This window comes from Scyliorhinus torazame, chromosome 2 (genome assembly GCF_047496885.1).
Source record: "Scyliorhinus torazame isolate Kashiwa2021f chromosome 2, sScyTor2.1, whole genome shotgun sequence".
In the NCBI taxonomy this organism is placed as follows: domain Eukaryota; kingdom Metazoa; phylum Chordata; class Chondrichthyes; order Carcharhiniformes; family Scyliorhinidae; genus Scyliorhinus; species Scyliorhinus torazame.
The window spans coordinates 188,903,885-188,924,770 of record NC_092708.1 but is presented as its reverse complement, the minus strand read 5'-3'; the positions used below and the strand labels follow the sequence as shown (position 1 = coordinate 188,924,770).

At 50.2% G+C, this 20,886-nt stretch overlaps 1 protein-coding gene across 2 annotated transcripts in view; it reads left to right on the top strand.

Moving 5' to 3' along the window:
* Positions 1 to 20,886, top strand: part of LOC140394332 (hyccin 2-like) — a 139,804-nt gene that overhangs the window by 45,775 nt on the left and 73,143 nt on the right. For both annotated transcript variants that reach the window (XM_072481531.1, XM_072481522.1), the window contains exons 5-6: positions 6,756 to 6,836; positions 10,569 to 10,684. In XM_072481531.1, coding sequence (XP_072337632.1) covers positions 6,756 to 6,836; positions 10,569 to 10,684 — 197 coding nt within the window. The remainder of the gene's footprint in view (positions 1 to 6,755; positions 6,837 to 10,568; positions 10,685 to 20,886) is intronic.

The window sequence follows — 20,886 nt, the reverse complement described above, 5'->3', positions numbered from 1 at the left end:
AGTGTACATACAGTGTGTAGCTGCGGTGTTAACAGGGTATACTGTCAGTGTACATAGTGTTCTGTAGCTGCGGTGTTAACAGGGTATACTGTCAGTGTACATAGTGTTGTGTAGCTGCGGTGTTAACAGGGTATGCTGTCAGTGTACATACAGTGTGTAGCTGCGGTGTTAACAGGGTATACTGTCAGTGTACATAGTGTTGTGTAGCTGCGGTGTTAACGGTATACTGTCAGTGTACATAGTGTTCTGTAGCTGCGGTGTTAACAGGGTATACTGTCAGTGTACATAGTGTTGTGTATCTGCGGTGTTAACAGGGTATACTGTCAGTGTACATAGTGTTCTGTAGCTGCGGTGTTAACAGGGTATACTGTCAGTGTACATAGTGTTGTGTATCTGCGGTGTTAACAGGGTATACTGTCAGTGTACATAGTGTTGTGTATCTGCGGTGTTAACAGGGTATGCTGTCAGTGTACATAGTGTTGTGTATCTGCGGTGTTAACAGGGTATACTGTCAGTGTACATAGTGTTCTGTAGCTGCGGTGTTAACAGGGTATGCTGTCAGTGTACATACAGTGTTCTGTAGCTGCGGTGCGATGTTAACAGGGTATACTGTCAGTGTACATACAGTGTGTAGCTGCGGTGTTAACAGGGTATACTGTCAGTGTACATAGTGTTCTGTAGCTGCGGTGCGATGTTAACAGGGTATACTGTCAGTGTACATACAGTGTGTAGCTGCGGTGTTAACAGGGTATACTGTCAGTGTACATAGTGTTGTGTAGCTGCGGTGTTAACGGTATACTGTCAGTGTACATAGTGTTCTGTAGCTGCGGTGTTAACAGGGTATGCTGTCAGTGTACATACAGTGTGTAGCTGCGGTGTCAACAGGGTATACTGTCAGTGTACATAGTGTTGTGTAGCTGCGGTGTTAACGGTATACTGTCAGTGTACATAGTGTTCTGTAGCTGCGGTGTTAACAGGGTATACTGTCAGTGTACATAGTGTTCTGTAGCTGCGATGTTAACAGGGTATACTGTCGGTGTACATACAGTGTTGTGAAGCTGCGGTGTTAACAGGGTATACTGTCAGTGTACATAGTGTTCTGTAGCTGCGATGTTAACAGGGTATACTGTCGGTGTACATACAGTGTGTAGCTGCGGTGTTAACAGGGTATACTGTCAGTGTACATAGTGTTCTGTAGCTGCGGTGCGATGTTAACAGGGTATACTGTCAGTGTACATACAGTGTGTCGCTGCGGTGTTAACAGGGTATACTGTCAGTGTACATAGTGTTCTGTAGCTGCGGTGCGATGTTAACAGGGTATACTGTCAGTGTACATACAGTGTGTAGCTGCGGTGTTAATAGGGTATACTGTCAGTGTACATAGTGTTCTGTAGCTGCGGTGTTAACATAAGTACATAAGAACATAAGAACTAGGAACAGGAGTAGGCCATCTGGCCCCTCGAGCCTGCTCCGCCATTCAATGAGATCATGGCTGATCTTTTGTGGACTCAGCTCCACTTTCCGGCCCGTACACCATAACCCTTAATCCCTTTATTCTTCAAAAAACTATCTGTCTTTATCTTAAAAACATTTAATGAAGGAGCCTCTACTGCTTCACTGGGCAAGGAATTCCATAGATTCACAACCCTTTGGGTGAAGAAGTTCCTCCTAAACTCAGTCCTAAATCTACTTCCCCTTATTTTGAGGCTATGCCCCCTAGTTCTGCTTTCACCCGCCAGTGGAAACAACCTGCCCGCATCTATCCTATCTATTCCCTTCATAATCTTATATGTTTCTATAAGATCCCCCCTCATCCTTCTAACAGGGTATACTGTCAGTGTACATAGTGTTCTGTAGCTGCGGTGTTAACAGGGTATGCTGTCAGTGTACATAGTGTTGTGTATCTGCGGTGTTAACAGGGTATACTGTCAGTGTACATAGTGTTCTGTAGCTGCGGTGTTAACAGGGTAGACTGTGATTGGGCATGCAATATCCTAAGCTGTGGTGTTAACTCCACAGCCCCAACGGCTGAGTTGATAACGGAGAGAAAGAGGCTTCCAATGGAGCTTGTGCTTGAATTGATGAGCGAACTTTGCTGCCTGCGAGGGGCATTTTATGGTTATGGAGATAATGCCAGCCGTCTATTGGCTCACCAGCTTGAGGTGACAGGTAGCCCATGGAAGACAGCCCATGTGAGGGGGGAGGGTGGTTACTGCTCCGGAATAGTTTGATGAAGCGTTTAAGGCTTTCTATCGGGCTGTACAAGTCTGAGCCACTAGAGGGTCGCTCTGGATGGAACAGCATTTGGGCAGGTTGGACTTCCCGGTTGTGGAGAAGGTGAAGAGGCAGCAGTTGGAGACACCGTTGGGGTTGGAATAGGTTATGGATTGTATCGGTTCCATGCAATCGGGGAAGACACTGGGACTGGGCAGTTTTCCAGTGGAATTCTACAAGCAGTTTCAAGCTTTGTTGGCGCCACAGTTACTGGGGATGTTCAATGATTCTCTGTCAAGGGGGCTGCTGCCGGCCACATTTGTGCAGGCGTCAATCTCCCTGATCCAGAAAATGGACAAGGTTCCCGTGGAGTGTTGGTCTTACAGGCCTATTTCACTGTTGAATACGGATGCTAAGGTATTAACTAAGGCTCTGGCAAAGCGTCTAGAGGTGTGCTTGCCAGTGGTGATCTCTGAGGATTAAACGGGGTTTGCCAAGGGCCAACAGTTGTTGATCAATATCAGGAGACATTTGAACGTTGTCCTGTCACGCACAATGGGGCAAGTGCCTGAGGTAATCATCACCGTGTGGGGAGGTGGGTGGGAGGGGTGCGGGCGCGGGGGCGCACATTTCGGGAGGCTGTCGTTTAAGTTTCCCAAGAAAATGTTTTGATATTTAGGGATTCAGGTGGCGCACGACTGGGTTCTGTTACATAAACTGAATTTGGTCAGCCTGGTAGAGGGGGGGAAGAGGGACTTGAAGAGGTAGAGTGCCCTCCCGCTTTCCTTGGCGGTAGAGTACAGACGGTCAAAATGAACATTCTGCCGAGGTTTTTATTTGTGTTCCAATGTCTCCCGATCTTCCTCCCTAAATCTGTTTTCATTAAGGTTGATAAATTAATCTCAGTCTTTGTTTGGGCGAATAAGACTCCCAGGATTCGAAGCACCTTCCTACAGAAAGGGTGAAAGTCAGGTGTGCTGGCACGATTAAATTTAATGTAAATTGCAGTCTGTTACAAGACAGAAACTGCTCATTGAATCCCAGTCCGTCTGCCTCCTCCTGTTGGCACTTTTTTTTGTGTCACCCGTTCATCTTGCTCCGAGAGCTTGAGGGATTGCATGATTGAGGCCCTGGTCATATCCTGGTGAATGTGTCGGATTAAACCCTGCCCGCCTTGGAACACAAATAGTTCACTTGTGAACTTGTTGTGAACTATGGAGGAATGCTGTAATTACAGTGTTGAAAGCCTAGACTCCGTGGAAAGGGAGGGAGAGAGAGAGAAAGGAGGACGTGAGCGTCACTAATGAATGAAATGTAAAGGCAGAGCTTAACTGAAAGGCTGTAGTCCACTCGAGTCCAATGAGGGTCAGAGTTCAAGTTTAGAAATAATTGAAATGTCTGAGTTGCTGAGCCGCTTGACAGAGGGTTCAAGGACATTGGCTGCTGGGGATTACACTTACCATGACTGATTGTGCTGCCAGAGATTACATGGGCCTGGGCCTGTGCTCAGGTTGAGAGCCAGTGTCAGAAACCTGGAGAACCAGCCCGGGTTTCAGTCTCTCTGCTCTGAGCGACATTGTTCTCTGAATGTCCACAGCGTGCGCAAGTATCTCGTTAAATTTATTCTTGTAAGTGTCGCTGACAAAACCAGCATTTGTTGCCTATCCCTAGTTGTCCTTGAACCAAGTGGCTTGCCACCAATTCCGAGAGCAGTCACATGTAAGGTAAGGACGGCAGATTTCCTTCCCAAAGTGGAAATTATTGAACCAGATGAGTTTTTCCAACAATTGACAATCGCTTTATGGTCACCATTACTCTGGTTCTCAATTCAGATTTATTTTATTTATTTTTAAATTTAGAGCACCCAATTCATTTTTTTTCCAATTAAGGGGCAAAGGGGCAATTTAGAGTGGCCAATCCACCTACCCTGCACATCTTTGGGTTGTGGGGGTGAAACCCACGCAGACACGGGGAGAATGTGCAAACTCCACACCGACAGTGACCCAGAGCCGGGATCGAACCTGGGACCTCGGTGCCGTGAGGCCGCAGTGCTCACCACTGCGCCACCATGCTGCCCTCAATTCCAGATTTATTAATTGAATTTGAATTCCACCAGCTGCTATGGTGGGGTTTGAACACATGTCCTCAGAGCATTAACCTGGGTCTCTGGATTACTAGTCCAGTGACATTACCATTACGCCACTACCTCTTGTGAATATTACTCACTCCACTTCTAATGAACAGCCTATCGCCATGTAACCACCTCCATCGCAGCAAGCTGTTACTGTAAATGGTTCAGCACCTCACCACTTCAGTGTCATTGTGATCATTCCTCAACTAGTTGACCCCAATAACCCTTCACCCCATGTGCAACAGGGAGTCTACTTTTATATGGCCTCTGTCACAACCTGAGCATTTACAGCCAGCAAAGTACTTTTGAAGTGTAATCAGTGTTATTTTCTGGGAGGAACTGTGACACAATTTATGCACAGAAAGATCCCACAAACAGCAATGAGATAAATAACTAGATGTTCTGTGTTAGTTGTGCTCTGGGGATGTGGGCATCGCAGAAAGACCAGCGTTTGTTGCCAATCCTTAATTGGCCATGAGAAGGTGGTGGTGACCGAGTGAGAGTACCACTGTCACTACATCAGGTACCATGTGGAGTCCTTGCCCCACTCTAACTTGTGTCATTGCAGTCACACAGTGGCAGAGTTCCACAGCTGTTGCCTGTCGTGGAATTTACACAAGGCCTTTCTTCTCCGGTTTTAAGCTCGTCCTCAAATTCCTGCTTCTAGTCACAGTGTGGGAATTGCCACTGTTTTTATTACTGACCGGGTGCTGCTCTAACTGGTCCCCAGATGTCTCCATGTGACCATGTGTGCCAGCTTTCTGACTCTCATTCTAGAAACTGGTTGTCCTGCACTGCCCCATGGCTGTGAACGTTTAGGTACAATCAGTATCATTTCAGTCTTCAATCAGTCACTCCTTTAGTAAAACATTGAAATGGTGTTATGTTTCTAATCTCCTCGTCGTTCACCCACATTCTCTCTATCAATCTCTTATTTTCATTATTCCCCTCTTTCCCTGAGTGTTATTCTCTTCCAGTTATAGCCTGGCTGAGTTTGGAACATAGAACTTAGCAGCAGAAGTAGGCCACTCGCCCCATCGAACCTGCTCTGCTATTCAATAAGATATGGTTGATGTGGTTGTGGTCTCAACTTCATTTTCCTGTCTGTCCCCCAAAACCCTTGACTCCCTTGTCTATCAAAAATCTATCTAACTCGAGCCTTAGATTCGGTATCCACCCTGTCCAGTCCCCTCAGGATCATATCTGTTTCAATAAAATCACCTCGCTGTCTTCTAAACTCCAATGGGTATCGGCCAGCCTTTTCTACCTATCCTCACAGGATGAGCTCTTCATCCCAGGAATGGGAAAGGATTTGGGTGTCTGCATGAAGGTTCAGAATTTATTTTTATTCGTTCATGGGATGTGAGCATCACGAGGCCAGCATTTATTGCCCATCTTTAATTAGACAGATAATTACTTTGTTGGAAAATCATCAAGTTGCAATGACGATACAAATAAAACAAGTAATTATAATGCATAACATAGTTATAAACAATCATTAAAATGAAGTATAAAAGGACTGAACAATTATAAACGTTCCAGTATACAAACAATTCCACAGTGGTTAGCACTGCTGCCTCACAGCAATAGGAACCCGGGTTCAATTCCGGCCTTGGGTGACTGTCTCTGTGGAGTTTGCACATTCTCCCCGTGTCTGTGTGGGTTTCCTCCGGGTGCTCCGGTTTCCTCCCACAATCCAAAGATGTGCAGGTTATGTGGATTGGCCATGATAAATTGCCTCTGTGTCCAAAAGGTTAGATGGTTTATGGGGTTAAAGGGATAGGGCGGGGGAGTGGGCTCGGGTAAGGAGTTCTTTCAGCGGGTCAGTGCTGACTCGATGGACTTAATGGCCTCCTGAACTGTTGGGTTTCTATGCATTGCAATATGTTGCGAAATGCAAGTCTCCCTAATTTAAAGAATAAAAAATTAAAGGTCTACTGCATTTTGTATTAAAGCCTATAGATCATGTTTGTCCTTGAGAAGGTGATGGTGAGCTGCCTTCTTGAACTGCTGCAGTCCATGTGGTGTAGGCAGACCCTCGGTGCTGATAGGGAGGGAGTTCCAGGAGTTGAGCCAGCGACAGTGAAGGAACACCGATATATTTGCAAGTCAGGATGGTGAGTGGCTGGATTGGTTGAGGCCTGAGGTCGAGCTAGACGAGGTTGGGTGTCCTCCGGCTGCATTCACTAGTTTCACGCTGTCTTGGCAGATTGCGATTGTCCCCTGATTTATAATGTGATTACTGGAGTAGTCAGACTGGTTTGTGGAGTTCGTTGCTTTGCTGCAGTCGGTTCAAGCCCTGTCACTCTCTCATTTGTATATATAATAAAAAGTGACAAGACATGTCAAATTAAATTGTTTTGTGTGAAATGAGAGCTAATAACACCAGCCTATTTTATTTTTCTTGCAGGAGATAGTCGATAGAGATGGAAACAATAAGGTGCTGTCTTTCACAATCCCGTCACTGTCCAAACCATCAGTTTATCATGAGGTAAGCGCCTTTGATGGAGCCATCATTCACCCCCTCTCCTCTGCTCTGTACCCCTGGAGGTTTCTGTAAACTGGGATTGTGCTTTGAATGCAACAGTTTCAGCTTTGGGGAGATTCTTTTTTAAACTTGGTGAGGGACTTCCTCTGGGAAGTTGATAAAAGAACAGCCACTCTTCTCTTCAACTGTGCTGACCACAAGAGCCCAGTCTACACCTCATCAAAGCAAGTTGGCTAGCCCTCCATCAGGTCGGCATCTGGAGTCTCAACCAAACCTAAATATGCGGGGGGGGGAATAATCCAGTTGGGAATCCAACTCTGTCCACTAACCCTGGCTGAGCAGTATAGCTTGTGGGGTTTCCAGGGCCACATTGATCCTGTCTCTCAATGGGCATGTCCTAGACTCAGTGTCTGGGCCACAGGGCAGCAGTCTGCTACTTTGGAGACCTACTCAGCGAATCAGTGACTTCAAGAGGGTGTGAAGGGAGAGAGAGTAATCTGCAGGAACTATCCAAACACCAGGGGGACGTTTCATAAGGACTTATCCTGAATATAGGAAGAGTTAGGATCAGTTAGACACTTGGGTCTGTTCTTCCATTCAGTTCAATATGTCTGCATCTTTCCAATACCCCTTATTACATAAAATAGAATCCTATAGTGCAGAAGGAGGCCATTCGGTCCATCGAATCTAAACCAACCCTCTGAAAGAGCATCCTAGCCTACTCACCTGCCCTATCCCCATAACCCCACCTAACCTGCACAAACGGACCAAATTAATTGCCATTTGCAGAAGAGAGTTCCAAACACCAACCATGTTTAGAAATGTTTCCTAATTTCCCGCCTGAAAGGTCCGGCTCTGATTCTTAGACTCTGCCCCCTAGACTTGCCAACCGAATGGAAACGGCTTCTCTCCAGCTCTTTATCGGTTCCCGTGTATATCTTGAAAACATTGTCCATGACTTGTGGTTCTGTAAGATAGCAACAGTCTTGTGATCAGACTAAAACAATTTGCGGCAGTGGAACTTGCACCATTTGATAGGATTATCGAGATCAGGATAAGATTTCCCCCCCCACACACACACACAAATAACAGACGTGGACTAACAAAAGTTCATTGTGTGCTGCACAAGCTGAACACTGCCTAGCATGTAACCTCAGAATTTCCGACGAAGGGCAGCGGAATTATACCCAGAATCCTAGCCAATATTTAGCCCCTCAATCAATGTCATTAGAAACAGATGATTAGCTCACTATATCCTGGAGGTTTGTGGGACCTTGCTGTATGCACTTTGGCTGTTGTATTTCCTATCTTAAAACAGGGGAGGGGCACAACTACACTTCAAAAATATTTCATTGACTTTAACATGTTTGGGGGGCTTTCTGAGGTCCGTGAAAGCTGCTATAGAAATGCACCTTTAATTTTATTGCTATTTAGTGAGGTGAACGCACTAGTGGAGTGCCGGCCAAGTATAGGCTGAGGGAGTGCTGTCAGAGGTGCTGCCTTCTTTCGAATGAGGTGTTGATCTGTCCTCTCATATGGCTGTTGAAAACACACACAACATGGGCTGGATTCTCTGTCATAAACGGCCACAGTCTTTACGACGGTGTGGAGGCATAGTCCCAAAAACGGAGAATCCAGCCCCACGTTTTTATGATTTTTAAATCAAGCTATTTTTCTCTTTGTGGTGATTAGGTTTACAATAATTGTATTCTTGCCTGCATAGCCAAGACCATATAAAGTGCCAGCTTAGCGAGCAGTAGAACTCATATCTGAAACAAATATAATGGCTTCAAAATGAGCCACTCTCTATCCTGTCAGGTGGACAGGTGGGTCTGGATTCTCCATTCTGAAGATTAAGTGCTCCCGCCAATGGATACTCGCTCCTGGTCTCTGCTCGTGCTTCCCTGCAAATTTATGCATGAAGGGGAACTCGCAGGATTCTGTCTGAATCCCGGTATTGGGCCGCCATTTTGAGCGTGCGGCCTGATACTGTGGTCCGGCGGCTGCCCCCTCCCCCACAATTCAAATCCTGCCCCTCCTCTGCTGCACGTCAGGCCTCCCACCACCACAGGAATAATGGGTCACCCCCCCCTCCACTTCCTGCATGAGAGTAATCCAACAATGACCCATTTGCATGGTGCTGCTGGCGTGGGGAGTGTAGCTCACTATCTCTGCCAGCCGGGGAATGGAGCACGGAATGGAATTGAAATCCACTGTCGATCCCATTTTTGGCCAACATTTGATTCTCCGCTACCGGGTTACCCGATCGAGGCACTATTTCAAAAAAGAGCTGGGCAGGGTTTTCCATGATCAACATTAATTCTTCAACCAACAGATTAATTTGGTCCTGCTATTTGTGGATCCTTGCTGTGTCAAAAATGGCTACCGCTTTTCCTTCATTACAGCAGTGATGAAACTTGAAAAAGTATTCCATTGACTGTTAAGCGCCGGTAATGAGAACTGCTGGCCTCTGATTAGGGGACATCTCTTGGGGTTGGTATTTCTGGCCCACTGGGGTAAATACAGGAATTAAATGTCAACCATGGGAAGCCCCATTGGCAGGATTCCCACTGTCAATACAAAATTTAATTCTCTCGGGGCTCACACAGATCGACCTGTCAAGAGTGTCACAGTTTTCGGCAGTAGGTGTCAGCCTGCCCACCACCATTGCTGACCTCATTCAATTCCACCCAATGTGTGGTGGTAGTGAAGGGAATAAATGTTTACGATGACAGTGGATGACAGTTGGCTGCACTCTTCTGGATGATGTTGAGCCTCTTGAGTGTTGTTCTCCTCACTCTTATTCTGTACTTGGCCAGGAATAAATATTCACTAGCACATTGGAATAATTCCCTACACTTCTTCAGATAGTGCAATGGAATTACTTGCATTCCATCTGAACAGACTGGTGAGGACGTTGGTTGAACATCTTACCTGAAAGTCATGCCGCTTTTCCTTAGTACTTCGGTGTTTTATTTATGTGGTTGGGCCCAAGAGTGAGGCTTGAAGCCATTATATTTTTTTCAGATATGGGAGTTCTACTGCTAGCTAAGCTGCCACTTTATATGATCTTGGGTATGCAGACAAGAATACAATTATTGGAAACTTGATCATCATAAAGAGAAAAATAGCTTGATTTAAAAATCATAAAAATGTGGGACTGGATTCTCCGTTTTTGGGACTATGTCCCCACACCGTCGTAAAAGCTGTGGCCTTTCACGACAGAAAAACTGTGCTGGGAATGTTGGTTTTTATTATGGACTCAAGTCTCTGGAGTGAGACGTGAACGCACGTCATTCTTACTCATAACATTTGGACACTGGATGGGGGACAGAGTTGGACATGGTAGCACAGCAAACCCCCCACCCCCACACCCACTCCTCATTGAGTGGATGGAGTGACTACATGATATCTGAGTTTAGACAGGTGGTTAAGCTATGAATCTGCTCGAGTCAGCCTCTGAAGAGAGAGAAACTGAGCTGCTGGGAAACGAGCATGAAGTATTTTCATTCTCGGGATGTAGCCAAGTGGGCTTTTATGAAAGTCCAACAGCTAATGCTCACCGCTGTTGGGACCAGTTTTTCACTTTTGTTGTTTCTTCTTCACCTGAATTCGAATTGTCAAACTGCCCAGGTGGGATTTGACCTTGCACTCTCCGGATGTTAGTCCGATGATAATCCATGCTCGGAGCTTAACCGAAAATGTGAAAGCCTCTTGCTTTGTGTTAACACACAGCCTTCAAGTATTGGCTCCATGGCCCTGACAGAAGGAGCACTCAGCCAGCACGATCTAATCCGGGTGGTGTACAGTGACCTGCACCCTCAGAGAGAGAACTTCACAGCACAAAACAGGTAAGTGAAGCAGCACAAACTGAGTCTTCCGCTCTTGTTTCCACTCATTGCATCCTGACAACCCCACCCCAACAATCATGGACACACGATTCTCCATTAGCCGACACCGAAATCGGGAAAGGCGATTGGGCGGAGAATCGGTTTTGATGCTGAAAATGTGGCGAACGCTGGGTTCACGCCACATTCGCAATTCTCCAGTGCCTCGACACGGCGTCAGTGCGTTCAGTACAGTAACCACCATTTGCATTGTCGTGTTAAGCACACTGAGATAACACGGGCTGCAACTGGATGCAGCTATGACTGAAATAGACTCCAGACCTTGAAGTTAGTTCAATTTGATTTATTGAACTTGCCACACAGTTGGCACTGTTCTCTGTGAGTTTGACTCTCTGCTAACCTAAGTGTGATCTCTCTGTCTGACTGGACCAGACCAGCTCTTAGCCACGTGCTGTATGCGTTACGTGATATATACACCGGACTCACTCTGTAGATGTCCCCAGTGGAAAGAGGCGGAGTGTGAATGCCTCGTGCCTTTTATAGTGGGAAACCACCCCCAAGTGTTCTGCCTGCTGATTGGTTATATCCTGTTCTTTGTGTTCATTAGCTGCCTGCCTGTATCTCATTATGTGCATGTCTGCATATCATGACATCTCCCCTTTTGAAATGTGTTTCTGCAGCCTCTGTGAAAGTATTTACATGCGTCGGCCGAAAAACTAACGTATTTACACGAGATGGCAGATGGGAACATATGTACATGTGAAAACAGGTGTCTAATGTGCGAAAACAAAACACAGCAAACAAAACAAATGTTCATAAGTCCAGTCTCTGGGGCTTGCGTCTGATCCTGGTTGACCACCGGAGAGGTGGTGGTGGGGACGACTGCGCCTTAATGGGCGGGACTGCAGCCAGACTGGTGGCCTCGTGGTTCGAGGTGTCAGGAGGTGGCACAATAACAGATGGAAACAACGAAGAATGTGGTTGCTGGCGGGCAACTGTGCGCAGTGCCCGTCTGTTTTGCCGCACAACAGAGCCATCAGCCATACGCACAACGCACGATCGAGGAGCAGCCTGTCAGACAACAACCGCTGGAGCTGACCAGCCTCCATCAAGTAGTTTGAACTGAACAGCATCCGCCGGGGATAACACCGGCAAATCGGTGGCATGAGCATCATAGCCCTGTTTTTGCCGGTCCCTGGGTTTCTGCACCTTCCGCAGCACCGGGTGGTGATCCAGATCAGGCAAGTGTATGGCTGGAAGAGTCATCCACAGGTCCCTGTTAATCAGGAGTTGAGCTGGTGACATGCCGGTAGACAGAGGGGTTGCCCTGTACGCAAGCAGTGCAAGGTTGACGTCAGAAGCAGAATCCGCAGCCTTGCAGATGAGCTGCTTCACTGTGTGCACCCCTTTCTCAACCTTCCCGTTGGACTGTGGGTAATGTGGGCTGGAAGTGACGTGATGAAACTGATAAAACTGGGCAAATCTTGACCACTCTTGGCTGCTGAATCAAGGACCGTTGTCACTCATGACAGTGAGGGGAATACCGTGCCTGGAGAACGTCCCCTTCCAGGCCTTGATGACGGTCTTGGATGTGAGGTCCGAGAGCTTCACAACTTCTGGATAGTTGGAAAAATAATTGAGGAGTACATAACCACGACCATTGGCGTGAAAGGGGTCGATGTCCACCTTGGACCACGGGGAGTTCACGATTTTGTGCTGCTGAAACGTCTCCTTGCTCTGTGCTGGATAGAAGCGTTGACAGGTCGGACAATTGAGGACCATATTTGAGATGTCCTGACTAATCCCAGGCCAGTAGACAGCTTGCCTGGCTCTGCGCCTGCACTTCTCGACACCCAGATGCCCCTGGTGGATTTGCCGGAGCACCAAGCTCTGGAGACTGCGTGGAATGACAATGCAATCCAGCTTGAGGAGGATACCATCTAGCACCGTCAGGTCGTCCTTCACATTGAAGAATTGAGGGCACTGCCCTTTTTGCCAGCCATTGGTGAGGTGGTGCATGACACGCTGCAGAAGCGGGTCTTTTGCTGTCTCGTCGCGAATGCGGATCACCTTTTCATCCGACGCCGGGAGGTTGCTGGCCCACAGCTGCACCTGTGATTCGATCTGTTGGATGAATGCCGGCGGGTCGGCAGGCAAGGTTATGGAGCGGGACATGGCATCCGCAATAATGAGCTCCTTGCCAGGCGTGTACACAAGCTCAAAGTCATACCGTCTGAGCCTGAGGAGGATGCGCTGCAGCCAAGGTGTCATGTCGTTCAGATCCATGTGGACCAGAGGCCTGTGGTCCGTCTCGACGGTGAACGTCGGCAGGCCGTAGACATAATCGTGGAACTTGAGAATTCCAGTAAGAAGGCCCAGGCATTCCTTTTCAATTTGGGCGTACCGCTGCTCGGTGGGTGTCATTGCCCGTGAAGCATAGGCAACCGGTGCCCATGATGAGGTGTCATCGCGCTGGAGCAACACCGTGCCGATGCCACTATCCTGGCTCTCATCTGACGAGATTTTTGTTTCCCTGTCAGGGTCAAAAAATGACAGTACAGGTGCAGTGGTGAGCTTGGCTTTCAGCTCCAACCACTCTGCCTGATGAGCTGCCTGCCACTCAAAAGCAGTGGACTTTTTCACCAGGTGTCTGAGGGCCGTGGTGTGTGAGGCCAGGCTTGGGATAAACTTGCCCAAAAAGTTCACCATTCCTAGGAAGTGCAGCACTGCCTTCTTGTCTTCAGGAGTCTTCATGGCTTCGATGGCCTTGACCTTGTCTGTGTCCGGGCACACACCCTGCTGAGGTATCTGGTCACCGAAGAACTTCAGTGTCGACATGCCAAAGCAACACTTTGCCCTGTTCAGCTTGAGGCCATTGGCATGGACACGGCGGAATACCTGCTGGAGAGAGAGATGTGCTCTTCAGGGGTTGTGGACCAAATGATAACGTCGCCTACATACACACACACCCCTTCAATGCCCTCCATCATCTGCTCCATGATTCTATGGAAGATCTCCGAGGCCGAGACGATGCCGAACAGCATACGATAATAGCAGTACCTGCCAAACAGTGTGTTGAAGGTGCAGAGCCTTCTGCTGGACTCATCCAGCTGGATTTGCCAGAACCCGTGTGATGCATCTAACTTTGTGAAAAAACAGGCGTGTGCCATCTCACTCGTTAGTTCCTCCCGCTTCAGGATGGGGTAGTGTTCCCGCATTATATTCTGGTTGAGATCCTTGGGATCAATACAGATGCGCAGCTCCCCCGCAGGCTTTTTTACACAAACCTCAATTGAGGAGATGATGGTGTAGTGGTAATGGCATTGCACGAGCAAGCCGGAGGCTAATGCTCTGGGGACATGGGTTTGAATCCCACATGCGTCAGCAGGAATTTAATTCCTTTGATAAATTTGGTTTATAAAGCGGTGACTATGAAATTATCATAGGTTGTTGTAAAAATCTATCTGGTTCACTAATGCCTTTTAGGGAAGGAAATTCGCCATCCTTATCTGGTCTGGCCTACATGTGACCCCAGACCCACAGTTGAGTGGTTCTCCCTTAGCTGCCCTCTGTAATGGCAGAGCAAACCATTTTTATCTGCAGCACGGTAGCATTGTGGATAGCACAATTGCTTCACAGCTTCGGGGTCCCAGGTACGATTCCGGCTTGGGTCACTGTCTGTGCAGAGTCTGCACATCCTCCCAGTGTGTGCATGGGTTTCCTCCGGGTGCTCCGGTTTCCTCCCACAGTCCAAAGATGTGCGGGTTAGGTGGATTGGCCATGATAAATTGCCCTTAGTGTCCAAAATTGCCCTTAGTGTTGGGTGGGGTTACTGAGATATGGGGATAGGGTGGAGGTGTTGACCTTGGGTAGGGTGCTCTTTCCAAGAGCCGGTGCAGACTCGATGGGCCGAATGGCCTCCTTCTGCACTGTAAATTCTATGATAATTCTATGATCTATGACCCAGTCAGTCGGTTCTGTGAATTTGGAGATGATACCCTGGTCCAGAAGATCCTTCAACTGCACCTTCAGGCGCTCCTTCAGTGGAGCCAGGACCCGGAGTGGAGCGTGGACCACAGACGTGGCATCAGGCCACAGCAGGATCTTGTACCGATATGGCAGAGTGCCCATCCCATCAAACACATCCAGATACTGAGCGAGGATGTCGTCAATGCCGGCTTGAAGATCCACTTTGGGGGAGGTCATTGTGTAGACCCGCTGCACAATGTTTAGCTGCTAGCATGCATGTGCGCCGAGCAGGGAGGCCCTGTCTGGCTTGACATTTCAAACCTTAGCTTGCGTGAATGCTCCTGTTGGAGACAAGCAGATGGCAGGATCCCAATGCTGTGATGGCATTGCCGTTATAGTCCAGGGGCTGGCAGACTGCTGGAAGGAGCTTAGATGGCTGCTTGATGCGGTTGAAATCTGCCTGTGAAAAGAGATTGGCAGAAGCACCTGTGTCCAGCTTGGACTGGATAGAGCATTGATTAACTTGCATCACCGCACGCCATTCATCTGCAGAGTCCACAGTGAGGATGGGCAGGCTCCGTGGTGATGTTGGTGAGGCATGTTCATGTGTGGTGATGATGCCCACATGATAGGGGGACTCCAGGCCTAGTATCCAGGTCCTCTGGATCCGTAATGCTGCCAGAATCAGAATCCTGTAAACCTTGCTGGACACTCCGAACGCGCCTGTGTTGGAGTTGGGAACGCTGACCCTTGACTGGTGGTGCAGACCTGCACAAGGCTGCATAGTGTCCAGGCTTCCCGCAATTTAAACAGCGCCTGCCTCTTGCAGGGCAGTGTTTCTTTAAGTGGGCGGTGCCACAATTTGGGCACGTCATGACGTCATTACGCTCCTTGCGTCGTCGCACATGCGCAGTACGGTCGGCAGACGTTCGCACCTGCGCAGTGTAGCGATCGGCCGCTTCGTTATCCCATGCGTCGGGCTCCGGGAAGAGCGCGCGAAATGGCCGCTTTCGTCAAGGCTGAGGCGCTGCATCCGGGCGATGGCCTACACACACTCTGCCTTGTGGGAGGCAAGTTTCTCAGTTTCAGCCGATTTGTATTGGGAATACTGATTTTTGGCGTGCTCATGCACTGTACATGTTTCAATCGCGACTGACAGGGTCATATGCTTGATTTTCAAAAGCTGCTCTCTCAGAGGATCAGAGTGAATGCCAAAAACGATTTGGTCCCTGATCATGGAGTCACAATATCACCAAAGTTGCAGGACAGCGCCAGTAGACGGAGATGAGTTAGGAAGGAATTGAAAGATTTGCCTTTACCTTGCAGGCGTTGTTTAAATATATAGCGTTCAAAGATTTCATTGGTGTCCACTTCACAAAGACTATCAAACTTGTCCAGGATGGTCTGAAACTTTGTCTTGTCCTGGCCTTCGGTGAAGTTAAACGAGTTAAAGATTTGGATGGCTTGATCCCCCGCAGTTGAGAGGAGAAGCGCGATCTTGTATCAGACGCACCCTCGAGGTCTGAGGCTTCGATGTACAGCAGAAACCTTTGCTTGAATGTCCACCAGTTGGCACTGAGATTGCCGGAGGTCCTGAGCTGGTGAGGAGCCTGAATCTTCTCCATGGTGCCGGGATGCATTTGATAGTCGTCACGGAACAGATTAAGTTGAACCACCTAAGGATAGCGGTCTACTGGTACTATGTCGTGTTCAGCACATTGAGATAACACGGGCTGCAACTGGATGCAGCTATGACTGAAATAGACTCCAGTCCTTGAAGTTAGTTCAATTTGATTTATTGAACCTGTCACACAGTTAGCACCGTTCTCTGTGAGTTCGACTCTCTGCTAACCTAAGTGTGGTTACTCTGTCTGACTGAACCAGCCTAGCTCTTAGCCACGTGCTGTATGTGTTACATACACCGGACTCACTCTGTAGATGTCCCTAGTTGAAAGAGGCGGAGTGTGAGTGCCTCGTGCCTTTTATAGTGAGATACCACCCCCAAGTGTTCTGCCTACTGATTGGTTATGTCCTGTTCTTTGTGTTCATTAGCTGCCTGTCTGTATCTCATTATGTGCATGTTTGCATATCATGACATGCATATTATTAGCGGGCCTGATCCGGTATTCTCTGGGCCTCCGCGATTCTCTGCCTCCGCTGGGGGGGGAATTCCTGACGGTGAGGTTCACTTGTGCTTTTAAAAATCGAGAAACCGGAACCGTGGCTGATGAGGGAGAGAGAGGAGGTAGGGCACAGAAAGGCACGATCATGGGCTGCCGGGCCTGACACTGGCTGGGGGAGGGGCCGGGGTGATCCCCCACGGGACTGGGTCAGTGTCTAGGCATGGACTGCCATTTCCGTGGCCTGCAAGGCAGCCATCTTGCTGCCCACCTCACTGACCTTGGCCCTTGGTTCTGCAGTGTGACACCGGCCATATGGGTGCAATCACCCCGCAATTCCCTTCCTCCATCCCACACTCTCCCTTCCCCGACCGGCCGCCATCCGCTGGCGGGGCATCTCGCAGCCCGCCCGAGGGCCAAGCCCACAGTAGCCTCTACAGGGGGGGCGCCGGACGGTGGACATGGAGCGTACCGCTGGCGAGGGTAGTGCCAGCTGACGGTACCCTTGGCAGCAGCGCCAGAGGCCCCCCCACGTGCCGGGCACCAACGGAGCTGGGGGAGGGGGGGTATGCGGGGGAGGGGGGGGGGCAGGCAGAGTCCACAGTGCCAACCGGGACCACTGTAGCCTGTGGAACCTGGGTGGGTATAGGGGTACGTACCATGTCAACATGTTGGCCCCCTGCAGACAATGGATATTGGAATACAACCAGCAATGGCGTCAAAGTCGCCGCACCCCTGGGGGATGCACTATGGCTGGATGAGCTGGAGTTGCTCGATGAGGAGGAAGCTGCAGCAGCGGAACGTGCAGCAGCAGAGCCTGCCCCAGAGCACCAGGAGCCAGCCGCTGAGGATGGAGAGCCAGCCTCCCAACAAGCTGAGGAGGGGGTGCAAAGGAGGCACCGCATGAGGCCTCGTGTGTTCCGGCAGCACCTGTCATTAGGGCATGCGTCAAAGACTCCAGCTGAGCAGGCTGACCGTGCAACATATCCGCCAGATAATCGCTCACCTGGCACCGAGGGGGAATGGGGGAGGACACCCAATTCTGGTGGCCGTCAAGGTGACGGGTCGCCCTGAACTTTTACACCACGGTCATTTCAGGTTCTGAGGATCTTTCCAAGATCTCACAGAGCCCTCTGTGTACAGGTGCATCCGTGTCGTCAGAGGTGCTACATGCCCAGTAGGCACAGTACATCCATTTCAGTGTGGACCAAGCCCAACAGGATGCCTGGGCAGCAGGGTTCGCGGCCATCGCCAAGATGCCCCCGGACCAGGGGGTGATCGATGGGATGCATGTCGCCCTACGAGCACCTGCAGATGACAGGCCGATCTTCACAAACCGAAAGGGGTTCCACTCGATGAACATACATCTGCGCCCGGTACCAGGGCAGTGTGCACGACACCTTCATCCTGGCACACTCGATGGCTCCTGGACTCTTCAAGGCGCATTCACGGCTGGAGGACTGGCTCATGGGCAGCAGGGGTTATTCGCTGCGGTCGTGCCTGATAATGGCTATCCAGAGGCCACAGACCGACACGGCAACCTGGTACAACTACCATGCCACGACCAGGGAAGCGATCGAGCGATGCAGCGACATCCTGAAGATGCAGTTCCGGTGCCTGGACCTCTGGGCTGGTCGCCCGCATCATGGTGGCCTGCTGCGTTCTCCACAACATTATGCAGCAGAGGGGCGACATGCCGGAGGAGGAGGATGAATGACAGTCCTCGTCCGATGAGGAGGATGCGAGGGAAGGACACGGGGTCCAGGCAGGCACGGGTGGCCACACAACATTTGCGCCAGGGCCAACGCACATGGGACGCTCTGATCGCCTCCAGGTCCACCGACTGGTGGTTGAGGTGAGGGGGAGAGGAGGGGGGGCATTGCCAGGGCACAGACACCACCCCCGCTTGCAACCTCCTTCATGATATATACCTGCTGCACTACGAGGTCTGGGCCCTGAGTTGGCAATAACAGCAGCCTAGCCCACACCCTTCTGACAGAGCACCGAGGCAGGTTATAACATTGTGGGCAGGTATTTAATGTGTTTACGTTTCTGGCCTTTTTGGCCCTAATGCTACGTCTAGGTGGATCTCCAGACGGTACATCAGGAGTGGAGGCGGCCTGCTGTGATTCACGCCCTGGGGAAACTGGTCCTGAATGGGCCCGGCTGCTGCTCGGGTGTCCTAGGTGGTGCCGTGCCGCCCTGTTCTGCCCGCTGCCCATGTGATGCACCAGGGACATTGGGTGGAGGACATTGCTGCGGTGTTCCGGCACCTCCCCTGCGGGAGTCACCGGCACCCGCCCCATCACCACCTCTCTCTGGGTGCCCGGGCTGCTCCCTGGGGCGAGGGTGCGAGTGGAGCTAGCCTCTGAGGCTCCCCCGCCACCTGATGCTGCCTGTCCTGAAGGCCCACTGCCACCTCGACCAGAGTCTACATACCCGTGGCCATGGAGCATAGGGAGTAGACCACCTCCGTCTGGAGCTGCGCCACATCATTCTGTGACTGTGCCACCACCTTCTGGGCCTGTGCCACATCAGCCAGTGACTGCACCATCTCCCTCTGGGACTGGGCCACCTCCCTCTGTGTCTGTGCCACGTCGGCCTACGCCTGGGCAATGCCGCCGAAGCTCTATGCCACGGCCCACTGTGACTGGGCCATGCTCGGGAGCGCCACTGCAATGTCCAGGAGGCTCTGGCACATGGCTGCCTTGCAGAGGGCAGCCCTTTCCTTCGCCTTGGCAATCGCCTACACAGAGTGCTCCAGACTTGCTGATCCATAGCCAAAACTCTCGCCCCCAAGACCTCCGCCATGTGAAGTTGGCCTGGGTGGCACTGCCATGGAAATAATAATAGTCAGAGGCTTCGAGCTTCGTTTCAGGTAATTTATTTTGACACAATAATGTGGAGGGGCTGTAATGGTCGAAGACCACCTCAAGCACCCTGGCTTACAAGTTTAAGAGCATGCTTTATACCCTGCAATAAACAGCATAGAGGAGAAAAACAGCTTCTGGCTAGCCATGTTTACATTAAACAAACCTTGAGGATGTTCTTCGTTCATTATCTAGCACGCTTTTCTGTCCCTCGCTAAAACAACTCTAAAGCATCCAGTCAGCAGAATAAGGCTTCAGCTGCACAGCATCAGTATTTGTTTACGTTATTCGACCTTCCAAGTTTTGTACCGAAGCAGTTAGAAAATATAGCCAAGCAGTCACATCATGCTTTTAGCAAGTGCCTTTTCTTTAATAGCAACTAGATATTAATGAATCCTCTAAGTGGGCAGCTAATCCTCATACTAAATTTCCTTCTACAGGCACGCATGACTGGCACCACGTCCTGCTCCTGCACGTGGTTGGACTCCTCCAACTGCACCTGCAGGTGCTGGATGCTCGCCGACAACCCCTCATGTAGTCCCGGGCTCTGCGACTGCATCTCCACAATGAATGGGACTGTCTGTTCCAGAAGCCCGAAACTCATCTGGATGACAGCTAGGCTCTGGAGTCGGCCTGCTCTCCGACCATCCACCCCCTCGGGAGTTCCTACCTCCACCCGCTGTACCGGAGCATGTGTGTGGTGCGCACTAGATAGTGCCTCAAAAGGCTCTTCACGAACATGTTCAACTGAGGCGACTGTCTCTTGGGTGGTGGAGGGTGTTGGAGACAGCTTTGATGGGAAATCGGGCTCCGAGGTGTCCTGGAATTTGGGTCGATGTACCCCGCCCTTGTCGGTGTTATCCTCTTTACCTCTTTGTCAGCACATAGGGTTCTGGCAGTAGCAGTGGCTGGGGTCGGGCGGGGCGGGGAAAAGCGGATGGATCCGCCCCATCACCAGCAGCTCCTGCAAGACACAAGACCAGACCACATGGTTAGACCGCGGGCCGGCAGGGGGGCAGTGGGAGTGTTTGTGTTGGGGACATGGGAGTGGGGGTGGTGGTGGAACGGGGGGTGGGGCTGATGTGTGGGGGTGGGGGGTATGCACGTTTCATGGGGAACCGCAACTCAGCGGGATCTCACTTTCTCGCCCGGTGCTGACCTCCACCCCGGCGACTGCCCTTTCTTCGGGCCCGCCCACCACATCCAGGGCCCTCTGGTCCCCCTCCGGTCTTCTCCAGTTCCCAGC